Below are 17,867 nucleotides of genomic sequence, written 5' to 3'. Positions count from 1 at the left end.
GTTTTCGAACTGCTAGGTTGGCAGTACCTATTGATCTACTCACTTTGCATGTTTTCAAACTGCTAGGTTGGCAGTACCTATTGATCTACTCACATTTGCATGTTTTCAAACTGCTAGGTTGGCAGTACCTATTGATCTACTCACATTTGCATGTTTTCAAACTGCTAGGTTGGCAGTACCTATTGATCTACTCACATTTGCATGTTTTCGAACTGCTAGGTTGGCAGTACCTATTGAACTACTCACATTTGCATGTTTTCGAACTGCTAGGTTGGCAGTACCTATTGATCTACTCACTTTGCATGTTTTCAAACTGCTAGGTTGGCAGTACCTATTGATCTACTCACATTTGCATGTTTTCAAACTGCTAGGTTGGCAGTACCTATTGATCTACTCACATTTGCATGTTTTCAAACTGCTAGGTTGGCAGTACCTATTGATCTACTCACATTGGCATGTTTCCAAACTGCTAGGTTGGCAGTACCTATTGATCTACTCACATTTGCATGTTTTCAAACTGCTAGGTTGGCAGTACCTATTGATCTACACACATTTGCATGTTTTCAAACTGCTAGGTTGGCAGTACCTATTGATCTACTCACATTTGCATGTTTTCAAACTGCTAGGTTGGCAGTACCTATTGATCTACTCACATTTGCATGTTTTCAAACTGCTAGGTTGGCAGTACCTATTGATCTAGTCACATTTGCATGTTTTCGAACTGCTAGGTTGGCAGTACCTATTGATCTACACACATTTACATGTTTTCGAACTGCTAGGTTGGCAGTACCTATTGATCTACTCACATTTGCATGTTTTCGAACTGCTAGGTTGGCAGTACCTATTGAACTACTCACATTTGCATGTTTTCAAACTGCTAGGTTGGCAGTACCTATTGATCTACTTACATTTTTATGTTTTCAAACTGCCAGGTTGGCAGGAGCTGGGGCTAACAGCTGGAGCTCACCCGACACCCCGGAATCGAACCACTGACTTTTTGGTCAGCAAGTTCAGCAGCTCAGCTGTTTCTGATGACCAAGTGAAAGCTCCGTTAGTGCAAAATCCACAGATTCCATTGCCAGGATATGTATTTCTTGTGGATAAGAAGAGGCATCTAAGATTTCAACCCAAACGGTTCAGCACATTTCCCTGGTTTGCCTACTCATTTCATGTACAAGATGTGCTCTGTAAGTAAGGTGTGGTGTTTGGAGGAGAAGATAAAGGTGCTCAAAACATGGCTATTTCGAAATGTTTTTGACTGAATAGCCCGAGTTAGAGATGTAGTTGTCGCACCTTATCGATGTTCTTCTCTTGATTTTATTTTTAAATGAGATTACTATTTTCATGATCACCCTATATTTTATCCTGAGTCTTACGTTGAGCCTGTATAATTTTTGCCTCTCTCTATATATTGCACTATACTCAGACTCATTGTTCTAATATGCCGTTTTATCCTGTTTTATGCTGTTATATTGTTTTATTGTTTATATTGGTTTTATTGTATGACATAGGGCTTGTTCCCCATGTGAGCCACCACGAGTCCCCCTGGGGGAGATGGGAGTGGGATATAAAAATAAAGTATTTTATTATTATTATTATTATTATTATTATTATTATTATTATTATTATAGGTGCATTGGTTGCTAAACAATTTGTGTGATGGAAAGATGTAATGGAAGTCTTCAATGGACACCAAAAACAGAGTCCTATCAGAACAACTTGTGTTTGGCTGAAAATGTCATGAGTCCCCTTGGAGAGATAGGGTGGGTTATAAATAAAGTATAGATATTATTTTTATTATGATTATTGTTTTTATTATTGCTAATTCGCAGTGGAAAACGTCTTGATGTAACCCATTGTCATGAGAAAGGAAATAAAAAGAAAGCAGAAGAAAGAAACGTCTGCCAATTGTGGAAACTATTGTCCTTTGTGGCCAACAAGAACTGACTTTAAGAGGGAGCAATGAAGTGACCACACGAGTGAGAGACCATCACAGCACAACAGTTTCAACATCTGTATTTTATTGTTGTTGTTTGTTTGGCACAGATACGTTAGGAAAGGAATCAAGCAAACATTTCAAAATAATCTAAAGAGCCACACTTCTTCACTTTCTCCCAAACGATCGCATGGCACAAGACTATTTAATCAGAATTAAGTCTCACTGGGGCCCCATCTACTCATACAATATAGTTGAACTACATTGAACTGTATTATATGAATACTAGCTGTGCCCGGCCACGCGTTGCTGTGGCTAGGACTTAATTTTTCTTTTCTTTTTGTTGTATGAATGTAGAGGCGTGGATGAGAGGTTGTGCTGTCAATTTTCAAGGTTGTAGAGCATTTAGTTTAGTTGTTTTGTCCGGTGCCGTGATTCCAGTACCCTTTTATAGATAATAGATACACTGACCATATAATGCCGTTTCAAATGCACCATATGGTCAGTATGGATGGGGCCTGAGTGGTGTTTAAGGTAAATGCCCTTAAGTCTGCAGATTTATGCCCAGATCTCCAATTCTAGTTCTGTTTGCTAGACGATTTCATGATCTGGATGGAGAAAGCTATCCCAGTGTTATGTAGAGGGAAGACAACATTTCATCAGTAGTCCTGGTTCTTACCGGCATATTTGTTTATGTTTTAAATCTGTGCTTGGCTTAAAAGGCAAATGGAAAGAAATGTGAATGATGGCGTTTATAGTTTCTAACAATCCATCAATAATATAACATATGGCAACAGTAGATCATCCAACTTCAAATGGACATTCGTTTAATAAAGGCAAGCTATTTCAAGTCTTTGGCAGCCCAAACAAAACACTTTCCCAAAAACGTCAAACCAAACCAACTAAGGCAACTCCTAAAAGGCCAACGTAATGCAATACACCTCCAATCTCCAAGGCTGTTGAAGAACACGAGGAAGCAGGTCTTATTGGAACTATGGGATGGATCTAAATCATCTTCCAATGTTCTCACTCAGATATCCATTTACTAATTGAATTGCAAGCTGATGGGGATGTGATTCACCTCAACTCAAAAGAAAGTACCATTGAGTTCAGTGTTTAGACTCAGATAACTGAGGACAGGATGGTAAGCTGAACAAAATGCATTTTATTTATGATATGTATTTATACCCCGCTTCTCTTGGCCAAGGGAGATCTTAGTCTTTTGTTGTTGTTATTATTATTCCACAGTTCCAGTTTTTAACCCCTGAACTGGAACATGTTAGAATGGCTTTTCCAAGGGTTTAGAAGCTTATCCTCATTGCTGAGGATAAGCAAAGAAAGACAGTAGGATCTGTATTGACAGAACTCTAGATTCAGGGGGGGAAATAGCATAAAATAACATTTTATCTTGTATGTGGTTTTTATGACTTGTTTTTATGGTTTGATTATTGGTTTTATTGGTTTCTTGTCTTGTTTTTATTGTTCTATTTGGGCTTGGCCCCATGTAAGCCGCCCCGAGTCCCTTCGGGGAGATGGGGCGGGGTATAAGAATAAAATTATTATTATTATTATAAATAGTGCAATTGATTTTTTTTTCTTACTGTAGTTTAGGCGAGAGACATTCAGACTGAGGGTGAGTTCAGGGCTGGCTCAAAATGCCCTGGATTGACCCAAGTTGGGTGGCCGGTCCAAGATCCCTTTAAAAAGTTACATTTCCCCATTGCCTAGATGGCAAAAGGGACCTTATTGTGCAAGGCAGCCCCCTGAGTGAGTTTGTGCGCTCAAGCCACCTAACAGTGGCCTTTTCGCTTGGCTATTTAGTGAAACAAGTGGCTCGTTGCCACAGACCAAAGGTTCATCGCTATGGGAGCCAAGCTGGATGGCTCAGTTAGCAATGAACAGTGTTTTGAAGCAAAAGTAATACTGACAGTAACTGTAACATGTAGATTGAAAACCCAATTTTTATCTTTGCAGGTGCGACTTAGTTTTGGCAAGCATGTGCCATCTGATGTTTAATGTATTCATAAGGTGCTACTTAACGTATGGCATGGAAGTCTTTAAGAATCTGGGTTTTATTGAGTTTGAAGTGAGGACTTAGATCTAGTGAGTAACTGGGAACTGTGTGTGTGATCAAATTTCTAAAGGCACAGGAAGGCAACTATGCTGTGTATAAATGTTGGAAATAAATAAAATAATAATATCACCCCTTCTCATTGGTATAAACACTAAGTTGCCCAATCAGAGGTTCTATACTTTCTTCTAGTTCCAATTCTGTTTAAAAGGCTGGCATATTCCTGGCTTTGGCTGTCCTTATTCCATGTTAAAACCCAGACAGGGTCATAGGGTGTCCAGTGTGACCTCCCACTCACATTGCAAAACTTGGGACTATCAGTCCCAGAATCACACAGCTCATGGATTTCACACAACTCTTGCTCAAAAGGATATAATCTGAAAAAAAATGACTTTTTTTTCCAAGTTCTACCTGCAAAGTCCATTCCAAGATCCAAGAGTCTTTTCCCGCTCTGCCTTTGTCATCCCTTCATTCTTGAAAAGTGGAAATGCCAATGGCTAGACTGGAGAGGGTTGGCATGCAAGATGAGGGTCTCCTTTTTCATGCAGCAATGGAGGCAACCCTACCACAGGAAACAGCGATGGCATGGAGCAACACAGGGCTCCTTTCCAGAAAAAGATATCTTACACTTCCACCGGCTCCCTTCCTGACAAAACCACAAAACGCCCTCCGATACATGCGGGGTGGGGCATGGGATGCCTAGCGACGTGCAAAGGACTCTCACAGAGGCGAGGCGGGAGGTTCTCGGAAGAGAAGTGTTCAGAGTGGAAGCAGCAGGAGGGAGAATCAGGAGTCCTCTTCCCAAGCAGAGGCAGAGAGGAGACGACAACGAGGCCAAGAGACGGACCCACAAAAACTCGCAGAGTGTGGTGACCCCATCCAGAGGTGCCACAAGGGCCGAAAGCCCAACCTGCGCATGGCCACACAGCCGCCGGGCTGGAGAAAACTGTGCCCAGCTCACTTCCACTGTATGGAGAATCCCTGGCTGAGGTTGAGCTGTAGGTCACTTACGGTGAGAACCTACAAGAAGGAATCGAAAAGAGGAGTCGGTAACTGGATGGGGATATGATTTCATTTCATTGGCTGGCATTCTGCATGAATAGAGGAATACAACAATTGTGATACTATTCAATTCAAGCCTTCATGTCTTTGTGAATGGCTTACCATATGCACAAAACTAAACTGAATCATATCACAATGCTCATATTCGCCTAGGGCGAATGGGAGTCTATTGTGTAATGATACCCAGGATAGTGACTGATACACTGCAATTCAATGCAAAATGGGCACTGATGCTTCATAGATGCTTCATAGAATCATACAGGTGGCAAATCAACCCCCTGTCATGCAGGAACGCATCCAATCAAACCACTCCTGACAGATGGCCATCCAGTCTCTGCTAAAAAAACCTCCAAAGAAGGAGAATCCACCATATTTCTAGACAAAATATTCCACTGTTGAACAACTCTTATCATTATTATTATTATTATTACAGTAGAGTCTCACTTATCCAAGCCTCGCTTATCCAAGCCTCTGGATTATACAAGCCATTTTTGTAGTCAATGTTTTCAATATATTGTGTTATTTTGGCACTAAATTCGTAAATACAGTAATTACAACATAACATTACTGCGTATTGAATGACCTTTTCTGTCAAATTTGTTGTATAACATGATGTTTTGGGGCTTAATTTGTAAAATCATAACCTAATTTGATGTTTAATAGTCTTTTCCTTAATTCCTCCTTATTATCCAAGATATTCGCTTATCCAAGCTTCTGCCGGCCCATTTAGCTTGGATAAGTGAGACTCTACTGTATTATTATTATTATTTTATTCTTGTACCCCGCCTCTATCTCCCCGCAGGGACTCAGGGCGGCTTACAAATGCAAAACAAGTATACATACATAAAACATCAAATACCGAATGAAAATTAAAACATACGATTAAAATCATCAGGAAGTTTTCCCCAATATTTAGGTGGAATCTCCTTTCTGTTGTGTTCTAGTCTTCAGAGCAGCAGAAAACAAGTGTGACATCCTTTCCAATATTTAAAAATGGCTATAATGTTCCTTCCCAACCTTCTCTTCTCGCCATGCTCTCCTGGACACTAGCTAGGAAGTGCTGGAGCGCAAGACAAGTGCCTGGTGTGCATCAGAACTGCATGCTGCACACTGAAGCACCCTTGTTCAGGTGCCCAACTTCTCCGCTCACTAATGGGGCTTGGCTGCAATGTAGCTACTGATTTGTAAAATGGTCAAATATAGATAGTGATGTAGGCTTCGGATTAGACTTCAGATTACCTGGTTTGTCAAATAGCTGAATGGCCACTCCTTCCCATTGACAGTGACAATCTTTGGCTCTTCTCCCACTCCGTATACCGTCAGTACATCCACGGTGACATGAGTGGCTTCCACATTGGAATGCAGGACGGCAGAAGTGAAGGTATTCTAGGAAGAAGAGAGGAAGGTTGGCGGGATGATGGTTAAGTCAGACAAACAGGGGAGGTGAAATTTGCTTTGTTGGGATATTACCAGTTACCCTCTGTGACCAACAATCTCTCAGTTTTAATCCATGTTTTTATTAGTTCTTGTTTTTTATTGGCTAATGTTTTATTTTTATTTATTTTTATTTTTTTATTGTGCAAGTTGTTGTCTATTGCTGTGTTTTATACTGCTACTGTTTTTATTCGGGCTTGGCCCCATGTAAGCCGCCCTGAGTCCCCTTCGGGGAGATAGAGGCGGGGTATAAAAATAAAGTTATTATTATTATTATTATTATTATAATTGCCCCTGACCGTGTTATTTTACGTGCTATAATAGAGGGCAGAAGAACCAGCTCTTCTTCCTACCTGGGTGACGTTGAACACTAAGTACGAATAGTCGCCCTTCGCAAAGGCATCCAAGCTTTCGCCGTCGTCCCAGTAAAGATCTCCCCAGGCGTTGGCGTTCTGCGACAAGGCTGCGATCAAGCGCATGGGATTACCTCGGCTAATCACAGTGCAGCAACCTGGTTTCTGGAAAGCAAAATAATAAGGGTCTGAATTTGAGGCTCAAGCAAAAGTAGCCCCATTGTGACAGAGGAATGGAAAAAGCAAATGGAGTAGCAAATTTTCTCACAACAAATTGGCCGGCCGTCTCCCTCCCCTTAGGTCCTGGAATGTTTACACTTTGTCCTTCAACCCAAAGCACTTTAGAACTATGAAATTGCACTTTAGTTTAGGTAGCCCCATCATGCCATCCCCTCCACCAACCTGGTGGTCCATTTTATCTTACTTTATTTTAACTGTTTTTATTTTTAACTGATTTATATGTTAATGAGTTTTTATGATTTACTATATTGTTTTGGTTAAGGTAACTGTTTGTATAACTGCTGGTTTTTATTGTCTTTGTATTTTAATGTGTTTTAACTGATTTATTGTTTTGTATTTCGGGCTTCTGACCTGTGTAGCTGCCCCGAGTCCCTGCCAGGAGATGGTGGCGGGGTAGAAAAATAAAGTATTATTATTATTATTATTATTATTATTATTATTATTATTATTATTATTATTATTATTATTATGAAGCGCATAGGTCTCACCTGGGTTGGGAGAATGGTCCCTTCACGGATGTGCAAATTGATGTGGTCGAGTGGGGCTGCCATTTTCAAGTTTTCCCCACTGCTATTCACCAGAGAACCCTACAAAAGGCAGCAAAAAAACAAACCATCTCAAGTTACCAGAACAATGACAGACAGTGCTCACAACAGTTACCTTTTTGGAATACCAGTTCCTTTTTTTTTTTTTTACTGTTTTCACATCCCTAAGAGTATCCACAACTCAACTAGCAATTGGAGACGCCAATAAATAGTTCATATATAGGTTAGAGGTTCCTGGAAGTTGTAAATCCTAATGTAACTGTCCCAAGCTCTGACTCCAGCCCTGGTTCCTTGGATCTGCAACCTGTCTAAAAGTCTGGTAGGGTCATAAGTGGACGACAACTGTCCTAAGGGATCACAGTTTGGGCAAAGTACAGAAATAGACCACAGCAGCCTCACCGTGTAGTAGTCATACCACAAGCCTCGAGGGAAGTAGCCGACCACCCAGTCCACACCAGGGTCCAGCACCGGCGTCACCAACAAACCCCGTCCCCAGAGGAACTGCTTGTCGATGGAGTAGGTGGCCACATCCTTTGGAAACCTGGAAGGAGGATCACCACAATCACATGAACTCAGGTCCAGTTGACTGATGAAACAGGCCCTTAACCAATGCCACTACACCAATTGGCCCTCCAGGTGTTTTGGACTTCAAGTCCCACAATTCCTAACAGCCTACCCACCAGAGCGGTGCCTATTGATCTACTCACATTTGCATGTTTTCCAAACTGCTAGGTAGGCAGAAGCTGGGGCTAACAGTGGGTGCTCACTCCACTCCCAGGATTCAAACCTGAGACCTTTCGGTCCGCAAGTTCAGCAGCTCAGTGCTTTAACACACTGTACCACCGGGGGCTTCCCAAGCATTTCATTAGGTAAAGGTAAAGGCATGTTTTCGAACTTCTAGGTTGGCAGAAGCTGGGGATGATCCGCTCCGCAGATTCGAACTGCCAAACTTTCGGTCAGCTATTTCAGCAGCTCATTGATTTAATCCACTGCGCCACCGGGGGTTCCACAGCGTCCCATTACTTACTCAAAAAACAGAGGCCGGGCCACGGTATCCCCTTGCAGATGAGCACGATGGAAAAGAGAATAGAGATAGGGCAGCAAGCTGTAGCGGATTTCCAAGGCCTCCTTCATGGTGGTCCTCGCTGCAGGGCTGAAGGCCGGGGGATCCTGAGCCTGGGAGGAAGAAAAGACTAGAATGAATGCAAAGCACCTAGACCAGTCTTTCCCAGGACATTCCCTTGAAGACTACTCATTTATTCATTCAAAGTCAGCCCTACACATTTGTAGATTTGATTAATAAATATGGTCTCTTTAGGAGAGTCTGCATTCCCCAGTGAGACTTAACTTCACCAAAGACTTACGTTGGAGATGTACAGGCTCCTAGAGAAAACATTTCTCTAACTCCTCCACAAAATTTGATTGTCAAATTCCAATTGAAATTGACTGTAGAGACACTCTAGAGGTCATCAGGTATAGCTGAGCAGGACAAATACGTTATTAAAATAACATAACCTGGATGGCTCCATCACCCATATTGAAAGACTCTGTGATGTGTTTCTGCATAAGCACATCCAGGTCAGAAACTTAAAATAGCCAAAGAGAAAGAAGCCACAATCTTGTCCATAATTTTGCATGCAAAATAAGTGCATTTTTAACCTGGGAGAAGTGGGAATGAGCTCTCATGTTTGTGAAACACTTTTACACACAGAAGTGGCCCTAGGTAATTTCACCTTGTAGGCGAACCTAGTGCCCCCCCCGAAATTGCGCCCCCCAAAGGCCCCACACATACCTTTGGCGGCGGCATGCAGCGTGCCTTATGTCACCGCGAGCGAGCGAGCGAACCTTTGCGCATGCGCAGAAGTCACATCGGCCATTTTGGGCGATGCGACTCCTCTGCATATGCGCAGAGATCCAGAAACGTAAAAAAGAATGCTCGAGTGCGCCCCCTGTTGGTGTGCGCCAGCGGCAGGCACCTACTTTGCCTCGCGGTTGGACCGGCTCTGTTTACACACACAGAAAGGACCCCCAAAGAGCCCTCTCTATTGCGCCAAATTGCTATGTGTGTGTGTGTGTGAGAAGAAATCCTTGCAAAGAAAGAGCTCTGCAAAAAGGGAGCTGATCTTTTTGCAGAGGCAAGCCACGCCTCAAACAATGTATCTGTTTGCTGGCAGATGGCTGAGTTTGTCAGTTGGGAATCTGGGCTTGCAGGGAAGGCACAGAAAAGACAGGCTCTCTAGCTACGGTCAAGTAGCAGTTTAAATATGCCATGCTGGGTATATAGAATGCTGATTGATTAGTTATTGATCCTATGCAACTACAAGGACATTGTACGATTGCTGAACTGTTTATCTAACTTCAACTCAACAAGTAAAGTTTCTTTGTTCTTTCAATTCCTCTGCCTGGTCTGAGTCTTTTGCACATGGTGTTAACTGGACGCTGCTGGTTCCGCCATACACACACCTGCTAACACTCTCTACCCTGCTTTACCTTCTCGTCTTGAGTGTTGTGGTTTCGGGAAAAGGGATAGAAGGCGCCCAGCTGCATCCAGCGAGTGCAGAGTTCCTCAGAGGTAGAACCAGAGAAGCCGCAGATATCCGCCCCAACTAAAGGGATCCCAAAGAGGCTGAAACTCAGCATTCCTGGAGCAGTTTTAGATGGAAGAGAAAGGGGTCAGAGAGACCTGGAGATGGATGCTCATACTCAGATGACTTCCAAATAGCATTCCTGCAGGATGTCCTAGGGCCCCAGTGATGGCCAACCTATGACACGCGTGTCAGCACTGACACGCCTAGCCATTTTTGCTGACACACTGCTGCATGCAGATTGACTGGATGACTATGTCTTTTGTGGCCAAATTCGGTGTGATTTGGTCCAGTGGTTTTGTTGTTTACTCCATGGGAATTATGCACATTACATTATCATTATATCATTCTATTATTATTCTATTATTATTGTAGTATATTATCATATTACAGTAGAGTCTCACTTATCCAAGCCTCGCTTATCCAAGCTTCTGGATTATCCAAGTCATTTTTGTAATCAATGTTTTCAATATATCATGATATTTTGGTGCTAAATTAGTAAATACAGTAATTACAACATAACATTACTACATATTGAACTACTTTTTCTGTCAAATTTGTGGTATAACATGATGTTTTGGTGCTTAATTTGTAAAATCATAACCTAATTTGATGTTTAATAGGCTTTTTCTTAATCCCTCCTTATTATCCAAGATATTCGCTTATCCAAGCTTCTGCCGGCCCGTTTAGCTTGGATGAGTGAGACTCAACTGTATTACTATTATATTATTATATTATTATTCATTATTCATGACTACATTGAAACTAGAATAGAGAGAAATCAGCGTGGAAACTGCAAGAGCTACTATAGATTGTTGTACATGGAAATAAGGGCAGTAAATAGTTTTTGATTTATTAAATACAGTTATATATTACAATTATACATTTTTGTTATTTAAACTATACATATTGTGAAATTATGGGTTTTTTTCTCGAAGTGACACACCACCCAAGTCATGCTAGGTTTTTTGGTGAATTTTGACACACCAAGTGCAAAAGCTTGCCCATCATTGTCCTAGGCACATACCAGGGATGGACCAAGCCATGTCCTTCCAACTGCTCCTGTTGTCACCAAGCCAATGTCCTGAATATTTGCCCTGGCTTGGAAAAGTCGAGCGGGAGATGATGAAGGGACGCTTCTCCCTGAGTTTGATCAGAGCGCTGGAAGAACAACAGAAAGTAAGCAGTTAGGTACAACAATGTAGATGGAGTGGACATCCATTGGAGAACAGGCACCTTCAATCCCTGTGGTCAGAATTGATGTTCTGCTCACTTTTTATTGCTTTGGGACTGAATAACCCACAGATGAACCCATCCATGCACCAAGGACAGAGTTACCTAGCAGTCGCTTTGGCTTCCATCAATCCATACAGGTTGTGGAGGTTGTAGTGCGCAGAGGTGCTTTGCCTGGAGGAGGTGCAGATGGTCTTGGCAGAAAGGAAACCTCCCAATACAGCTGACCCAAGAGATGGAAAGGCTGGTTAATGACATGGCCAAGATCACCCTATGGATTCCCTGGTTGAGCAAGGATTCAAACCCTGGTTTTCAGAGCCATCACCCAATGTTCAAACCACTACATCCTGTTGGTTCTGCTCAAAACCCAGGGAGAGAACTTTCTTCTTACCAGGCACATATGGTGGGTTATCCAGTTCTCCTTGAGAACAGCCTTCCGATGAGCCATCCATGAAGTCAGATGGTTCATTCATGTCCTAAAATAAAGATACCCAACTGAAGAGTTCAGTGAGAAAGGAGTTCTAATGCTGTAATTTGAGGGATCTCACGTAAAGTAAAGTAATACACATTATTTTCCATTTTAAAGTGTTTGTGTCGATTTATACTTAGGTAAAAGCTCAGGAAAGACTCACAATCCAAATGCCATCGAAGGGAACAATGGAGTGGAAACGATTCAGATTCTCCAGCCACCATTGGTGAGTATCTGGGTTAGAGAAGTCAGGATAAGCAGTAAGGCCGGGCCAGACCTAGAAGAAGGGGAATTAAAAACACACACAAGAATGTGACTGATACAATTAAGGAAGTGTTGCAAATCTGTTACATAGAATGCAGAATAAGATAAATCCTGCTATTTCCATGGCAAGTAGCCCATTGTTGTGGGTTTTTTTTTTTTTATCGTGTCAGAAGCAACTTGAGAACATGCTGCAAGTTGCTTCTGGTGTAAGAGAATTGGCCGTCTACAGAGACGTTGCCCAGATGTGTTAGCTGAGAGGTTTCTCTCATGTCCCCGCAAGCTAAAGCTGACAGATGGGAGCTCACCTCATCTCGCAGACCTTCAGGTCAGCCACCCAACCTTCAGCTCAGCAATTCAGTCGGCACAAGAGTTTAACCCATTGTGCCACTGCAGCACCACTTGTTGTGGATGAGAATAATGGAATACAAAACATTTGGGAAGGCAGTAGGATGGGGACTGGTTGATATAAGTGAATATTAGTTATACCAAAAATTATATTGCATGCTTATGTAACAGTGGATGTTGTATCACTGTAGTTCTTCAACTGTAAGACGCACCCTAATTTCAGTAGCACGACCACCAAGAAAAATACATAAGATGCACCTGTGATCCTGAGACACAACCCATTTTAGAGAAGGAAAAAAGCATCTTAGAATTTAAAAATACAAGTTTTTTTCTGTTTTCAAACTCTTTACAGCAATAATTCAGATTTAATTTTGTACGTTTGTGTGAATACTGTATATACTCGAGTATAAGCCTAGTTTTTCAGCCCTTTTTTAGGAATTAAAAAAAACCTCCTCGGCTTATACTCGGGTGAGGGTCCTGGTGGGCTTATATTCAGGTCGGCTTATACTCAGGTATATATGGTATATTTATTATTTTTCTCTATTATTATTAGTATTGTTACATTTGTTTTACTCTATTAATTATTATTATTACATTTATTATTTTACTCTATTGTTTTTACTTTTACATTTATTTTACTCTATTTTTATTATTATTAATACATTTATTATTTTACTCTATTTATTATTACATTTATTATTTTACTCTATTTATTATTACATTTACTATTTTACTGCATTTATTATTATTATTACATTTATTATTTCACTCTATTATTATTAAAAGGATACAGAAGCACATTTACATTGAAGAAGAGGAAAATAATGATTTAATCAGAGTTGAACAGTCATATCTTAAATTACAGTTTGATGTAAAGATTCAAAAACATTTAAACTACTCAATGTAATTTTATTGGTATCTTGGCTTATACTGGAGTCAATGTTTTCCCAGTTTTTTGTGGTAAAATTAGGTGCCTCGGCTTATATTCGGGTTGGCTTATACTCAAGTATATACGGCATATATAAATAAGTGTAAAGACACCTTCTAATTTTGCTCTCTCACCTTCCCTATTAGAGGTTCTCCTTGGGTGTTATTGATGAACACGCCACGTTTCAAACCTTCATCATACGGCCAGTAAGAGCCAGGAGGCTGAGTGCTGCTGATCCCGGGATCCTAGGAGAAAAAAGAAAGAAAGCAGGGAGGAAGTGAAGGATATGAAACCTGTGTTCAAAAGCTCACCAGAATCCCTTGCATTCCACTGTCCTTTGGTGAGCTCTTCATGTAGCCTTGTAAATATGTTCCATTTACCACTTTACAAAAGGAAACAATTATTAGAAGTTCTTTCCTATTGAGAGGCTGGAAACATCTTCTATGGGAACCAAATCCCAGTATCCCCAGTTAGCATAGTCATAATGTCCCCCCAACCCACAGCTCTCCTCTTTGGCCACTCTCCAAGATCCTTTTCCATCTTCCTTCCTGTCTGCAATTCTTTGTATCACGAGGTCACCAGGCTAGCTCAACGGGAATAAAAAGCATGCTACCAGAATCATCACGTAATATTGTCCGTGTTTGTGGAGGTCTTCCACCATCTGGGGGAGAGCGCCAAACTTCTGAGAGTCCACAGTGAAGTCCCGATAGCCCTCCATGTAGTCAATGTCGTTCCATTGGGCATCCTACGAAAAAGAAAAGAGAGGCAGGGAGAAGAATCATAGGCTTGTTAAGGGCCATCTAGTCCAATTCCCTGCTGTGCAGAAATACATAATTAAAGCACTCCTGAAAGATGCCCATCCAACCATAAAGCCTGTGGGGATATTCCACATTCCTTATGAAATCTTCACCATTCTACCAAGTCTCTGATGACAGACAATCGTTTTTGATTGTGCCGTCACGCTTGGGGCTATAACTCTTAGTGAAAGAGGCATGAATGTGACATCTTTCCCCAGGGGATTGCTTCTTGCCCTCCTTTAGGGAAACTGGAACTCCCAAGGACCAAAACACTGTAGATAACAAAAGGTTATGCTTTTAAGGCAATAAGCTGGAAGTTTCAAAGGGGTAAAGGAAAATATACATTACAGTCTTTGGTTGGTTTAAGTCCAAGGAGCTTTGCAGCTGAAAAGCTTTTCCAGGTCCCTCTTTCTCAATGGCTGTGAATGCCAGAGCAAACCTCAGCCTCAGTCCAAATGGCCTATGTTTGAAGACACAGTCTTCCTCTGATGCCAAAGAACTGATTTGAAGGCGCTTGAGACTCAACGTTTTTCAGGTTGGCCCTGAACATGAAGCATAAGTCTCAAGGGTAAGAACCTCAGAATTGGTGCTGAGAGGTAACTTAATCAAGGGCTTTTAGAGCCAAGTCTCTCTCTCACGTCCATCTGGTAGAAAGTTTGATGGTGGAATGAAAAAAGGAAACACTGTCCTACTCCAGGAAGAGGTGGAGCCAAACAATTGAGCTGAGGAAGCAATATAACTGGTGCAAACAATCCAACTACATTTATGGGTAATGGCAAAATCAGGCATGATACAATTCAAATCTTGCAACTTACAGTTCGACATATAGATGACGCCATTCGCACCGTCACATTGATAGTGCGTTTATGTTTACCTGGGGGATCTGGAAATTCCTCATGGCTTTTACGGTCTCCCAGGTTTCATTGCTGCTCCCGTAGCCCCAGCGGCAGAGGTGGAAGCCCAGGCCCCAATAAGGAGGCATGGCCGGGAAGCCTGAAATAAAAACGGAGGGCGTTTTGTGCAGCGGGTTTCTCAACCCAACTGCTTTTGTTGGACTTCAACTCCCCAAATCCAACAACAGGGATCTTCCATCAGGCTGTGGGGTTTGCATATCCTTCAAAAGGTTTGGCTTCCCTTCAAGGCATCCCCCACCCAAAACCCTTACCATGGGTCTTCTTGTGCTTTCACCATGCAATAAAGTATATATATAATATATATATATTATATAATATATATAATTATATATATAATTATATATATTATTTCTCAACACATCCTTTGGATGGGTGTTTCTCCAGTCACAGCTAGAAATGAATGTATCTCAGGCTGAAACTTTACTTCCTGCTACTATTATTCCCTAGTTCTTGCCTGGCTATCTCATATTCTTCTGAAAGATGGTTCATTCAATATAGCAACCCTTTGCAATGTGGCTGAGGATGTTTAGATGCTCACCAATCACCTGCTGGTACTGCTGGACCACCAAGTTGGGATCTGGTCCTAGAAAGATGTAGAAATCCAGAACTCCTCCAATGGTCCTCCAGGTGAGGGCAGGTGCCGGCTGAAGGGCCACCTCTGGGCAAAGAACAACAAGGATGTAGGTGAACTACAACTCCCAAACTCAAGGTCAATGCCCACTAAACCCTTCCAGTATTTTCTGTTGATCATGGGAGTTCTGTGTGCCAAGTTTAGTTCATTTCCATCATCGGTGGAGTTCAGAACCCTCTTTGATTGTAGGTTCACACTATAAATCCCAGCAACTACAACTCCCAAACGACAAAATAAATTCCCCACCTCCTCAACCCCGCCAGTATTCAAATTTAGGGGTATCGGATATTTGTGTCAAATTTGGTCCAGTGAATGAAAATACATCCTGCATATCAGATATTGACATTACGATTCATAACAGTAGCAAAATTACAGTTATGAAGTAGCCACGAAAATAATTGTATGGTTGGGAAGACTTCCTTCCTATGAAATTCATGGGATTGCCATAAGTCAACTGGCAACTTAGAATCATAGAATCTGTTGTCGAAGGCTTTCATAGCCGGGATCACAGGGTTGTTGTATGTTTTCCAGGCTGTATGGAATTGTTCTAGAAGTATTCTCTCCTGATGTTTCGCCCACATCTATGGCAGGCATCCTCAGAGGTTCACAAGCCATACAGCCCGGAAAACATACAACAACCCCAATCATAGAATCGTTGCATTGAAAGAGACCAGAAAGGCCATCCAGTCTAACCCCCTGCCAACTCCCTCGAAGACATAAAGCAATACACTCAAGGATTCTATGATTCTAAGTTTGGTTAAGATCACCCATCCCCAACCTAATTATAATTATACTCCTCAACCTTTTGTACTGGTCACTCTTTTCCTGATTACTTGATATTAATTCAGGGCTCCTCCCTACCCAATGTGACCTTAAATGAATCTATTGCACTTTATATATTTAAAAATTTGTAACTCATAATGTGCACCTTGCTTATCCACTATTGTAACCTCATGGTTTTTAATTCGATTTTTTAATACCGCGTTGTGTTTTTTCGGTTGCTGTGTATATAATATTATTGGTTTTTGTTATTGTTCTTTGATGTTTCATATTTTATTTTATCATTGTTTTGTATCTGATTTTGCTGTAAGTCATTATTATTATTATTATTATTATTATTATTATTATTATGTTGTTGCCAGTTAACTTGTGCTGATCCTATGAATTTCAAGATTTTCAAACGGAAGGAGACCCCCACAAGTGGTTTGGCCAGTTCCTTCCTCTGAAATACAACCTACAGCATTGGGGCCTTGGAATGAGATGACTTGACAGCCCCTCAGATGGCACATCAAGCTCTGCACATCCCAAACTGAGACCATCAGTTTGCTGGAAACATTGTCAAAATGAGGCCAAACGGAAAGGATGTCTGAAAGAGATTCAACCTGTTTCTCTTTCTCTGACTTCCTTTGCCTTCTCAAATCCTCCTGCTGTCTCTGCAAAGCCAAAAGGCCACACATCTCGGAGGGAAGATCAGGAAAGGCGGGCAGCCTGGAGGTGCAAAGCCGCTGGTCTCCGGAGGCAAAGGGCTGGCAGCTGCAACGTGCGGTTAAACCGCTCCGTGGTTGCTCCAGAGCCCATTGCAAGGCAGGAAACAGATGTCCGTGTTTCCCCTGCAACCACATCTCACCCCTTCGCTCTCCCCATTATGTCTTGACCCTGAAGAACTGGCTCCAATCAAGTCAGCGTATAGTTTAAGTCTGTACGTTTATCTGGAAACGAAGGCAAGCCGTGCCCACGGGAGTTCGTTTCGAAAAAGAAAACCAGAGAGATGACGCTGCTTTTGACCTCCTTGGCCAAATGTTCGAAAAGAAGTCAGGTTTTTACAAAGACTCTCTAGGGCTCCTCGGGCAGAACTGTTTGCACAGGAATTATACATCATGCAAATTGCAGAAATCAGCAAATTCCCAGAGAAGGAAAGGGAGGCAAAGGAGGCAGAGAGAGAACATTGTGTTGTCGAAAGCTTTCATGGCCGGGATCACAGGGTTGTTGTATGTTTTCCGGGCTGTATGGCCATATTCCAGAAGTATTCTCTCTTGACGTTTTGCCCACATCTATGGCAG

At 41.7% G+C, this 17,867-nt stretch overlaps 1 protein-coding gene and 1 long non-coding RNA gene across 4 annotated transcripts in view; one reads left to right on the top strand and one right to left on the bottom strand.

The window, feature by feature from the left end:
• The first annotated feature begins 798 nt into the window (after positions 1–798).
• LOC134294147 (uncharacterized) lies at positions 799–3,317 on the top strand. Its single transcript, XR_010001117.1, has 2 exons — positions 799–1,187; positions 1,833–3,317. It is a non-coding gene; the product is annotated as an uncharacterized LOC134294147 (long non-coding RNA).
• LOC100553663 (lysosomal alpha-glucosidase) overlaps positions 2,001–17,867 on the bottom strand; it is a 29,065-nt gene continuing 13,198 nt past the window's right edge. For all 3 annotated transcript variants that reach the window (XM_008118399.3, XM_062964140.1, XM_062964139.1), the window contains exons 6-20: positions 15,715–15,834; positions 15,137–15,255; positions 14,079–14,210; positions 13,600–13,710; positions 12,092–12,205; positions 11,851–11,935; positions 11,565–11,682; positions 11,254–11,387; positions 10,132–10,283; positions 8,669–8,817; positions 8,041–8,182; positions 7,585–7,683; positions 6,857–7,021; positions 6,309–6,455; positions 2,001–5,027 (exon numbers count right to left, since the gene is read on the bottom strand). In XM_008118399.3, the coding sequence (XP_008116606.3) occupies positions 4,965–5,027; positions 6,309–6,455; positions 6,857–7,021; positions 7,585–7,683; positions 8,041–8,182; positions 8,669–8,817; positions 10,132–10,283; positions 11,254–11,387; positions 11,565–11,682; positions 11,851–11,935; positions 12,092–12,205; positions 13,600–13,710; positions 14,079–14,210; positions 15,137–15,255; positions 15,715–15,834 (1,850 nt within the window). In that variant the 3' untranslated portion in view covers positions 2,001–4,964. The remainder of the gene's footprint in view (positions 5,028–6,308; positions 6,456–6,856; positions 7,022–7,584; positions 7,684–8,040; positions 8,183–8,668; positions 8,818–10,131; positions 10,284–11,253; positions 11,388–11,564; positions 11,683–11,850; positions 11,936–12,091; positions 12,206–13,599; positions 13,711–14,078; positions 14,211–15,136; positions 15,256–15,714; positions 15,835–17,867) is intronic.

This window comes from Anolis carolinensis, unplaced genomic scaffold (genome assembly GCF_035594765.1).
Source record: "Anolis carolinensis isolate JA03-04 unplaced genomic scaffold, rAnoCar3.1.pri scaffold_13, whole genome shotgun sequence".
NCBI classification, from domain to species: domain Eukaryota; kingdom Metazoa; phylum Chordata; class Lepidosauria; order Squamata; family Dactyloidae; genus Anolis; species Anolis carolinensis.
This window is presented reverse-complemented; position numbering and strand designations above follow the sequence as displayed.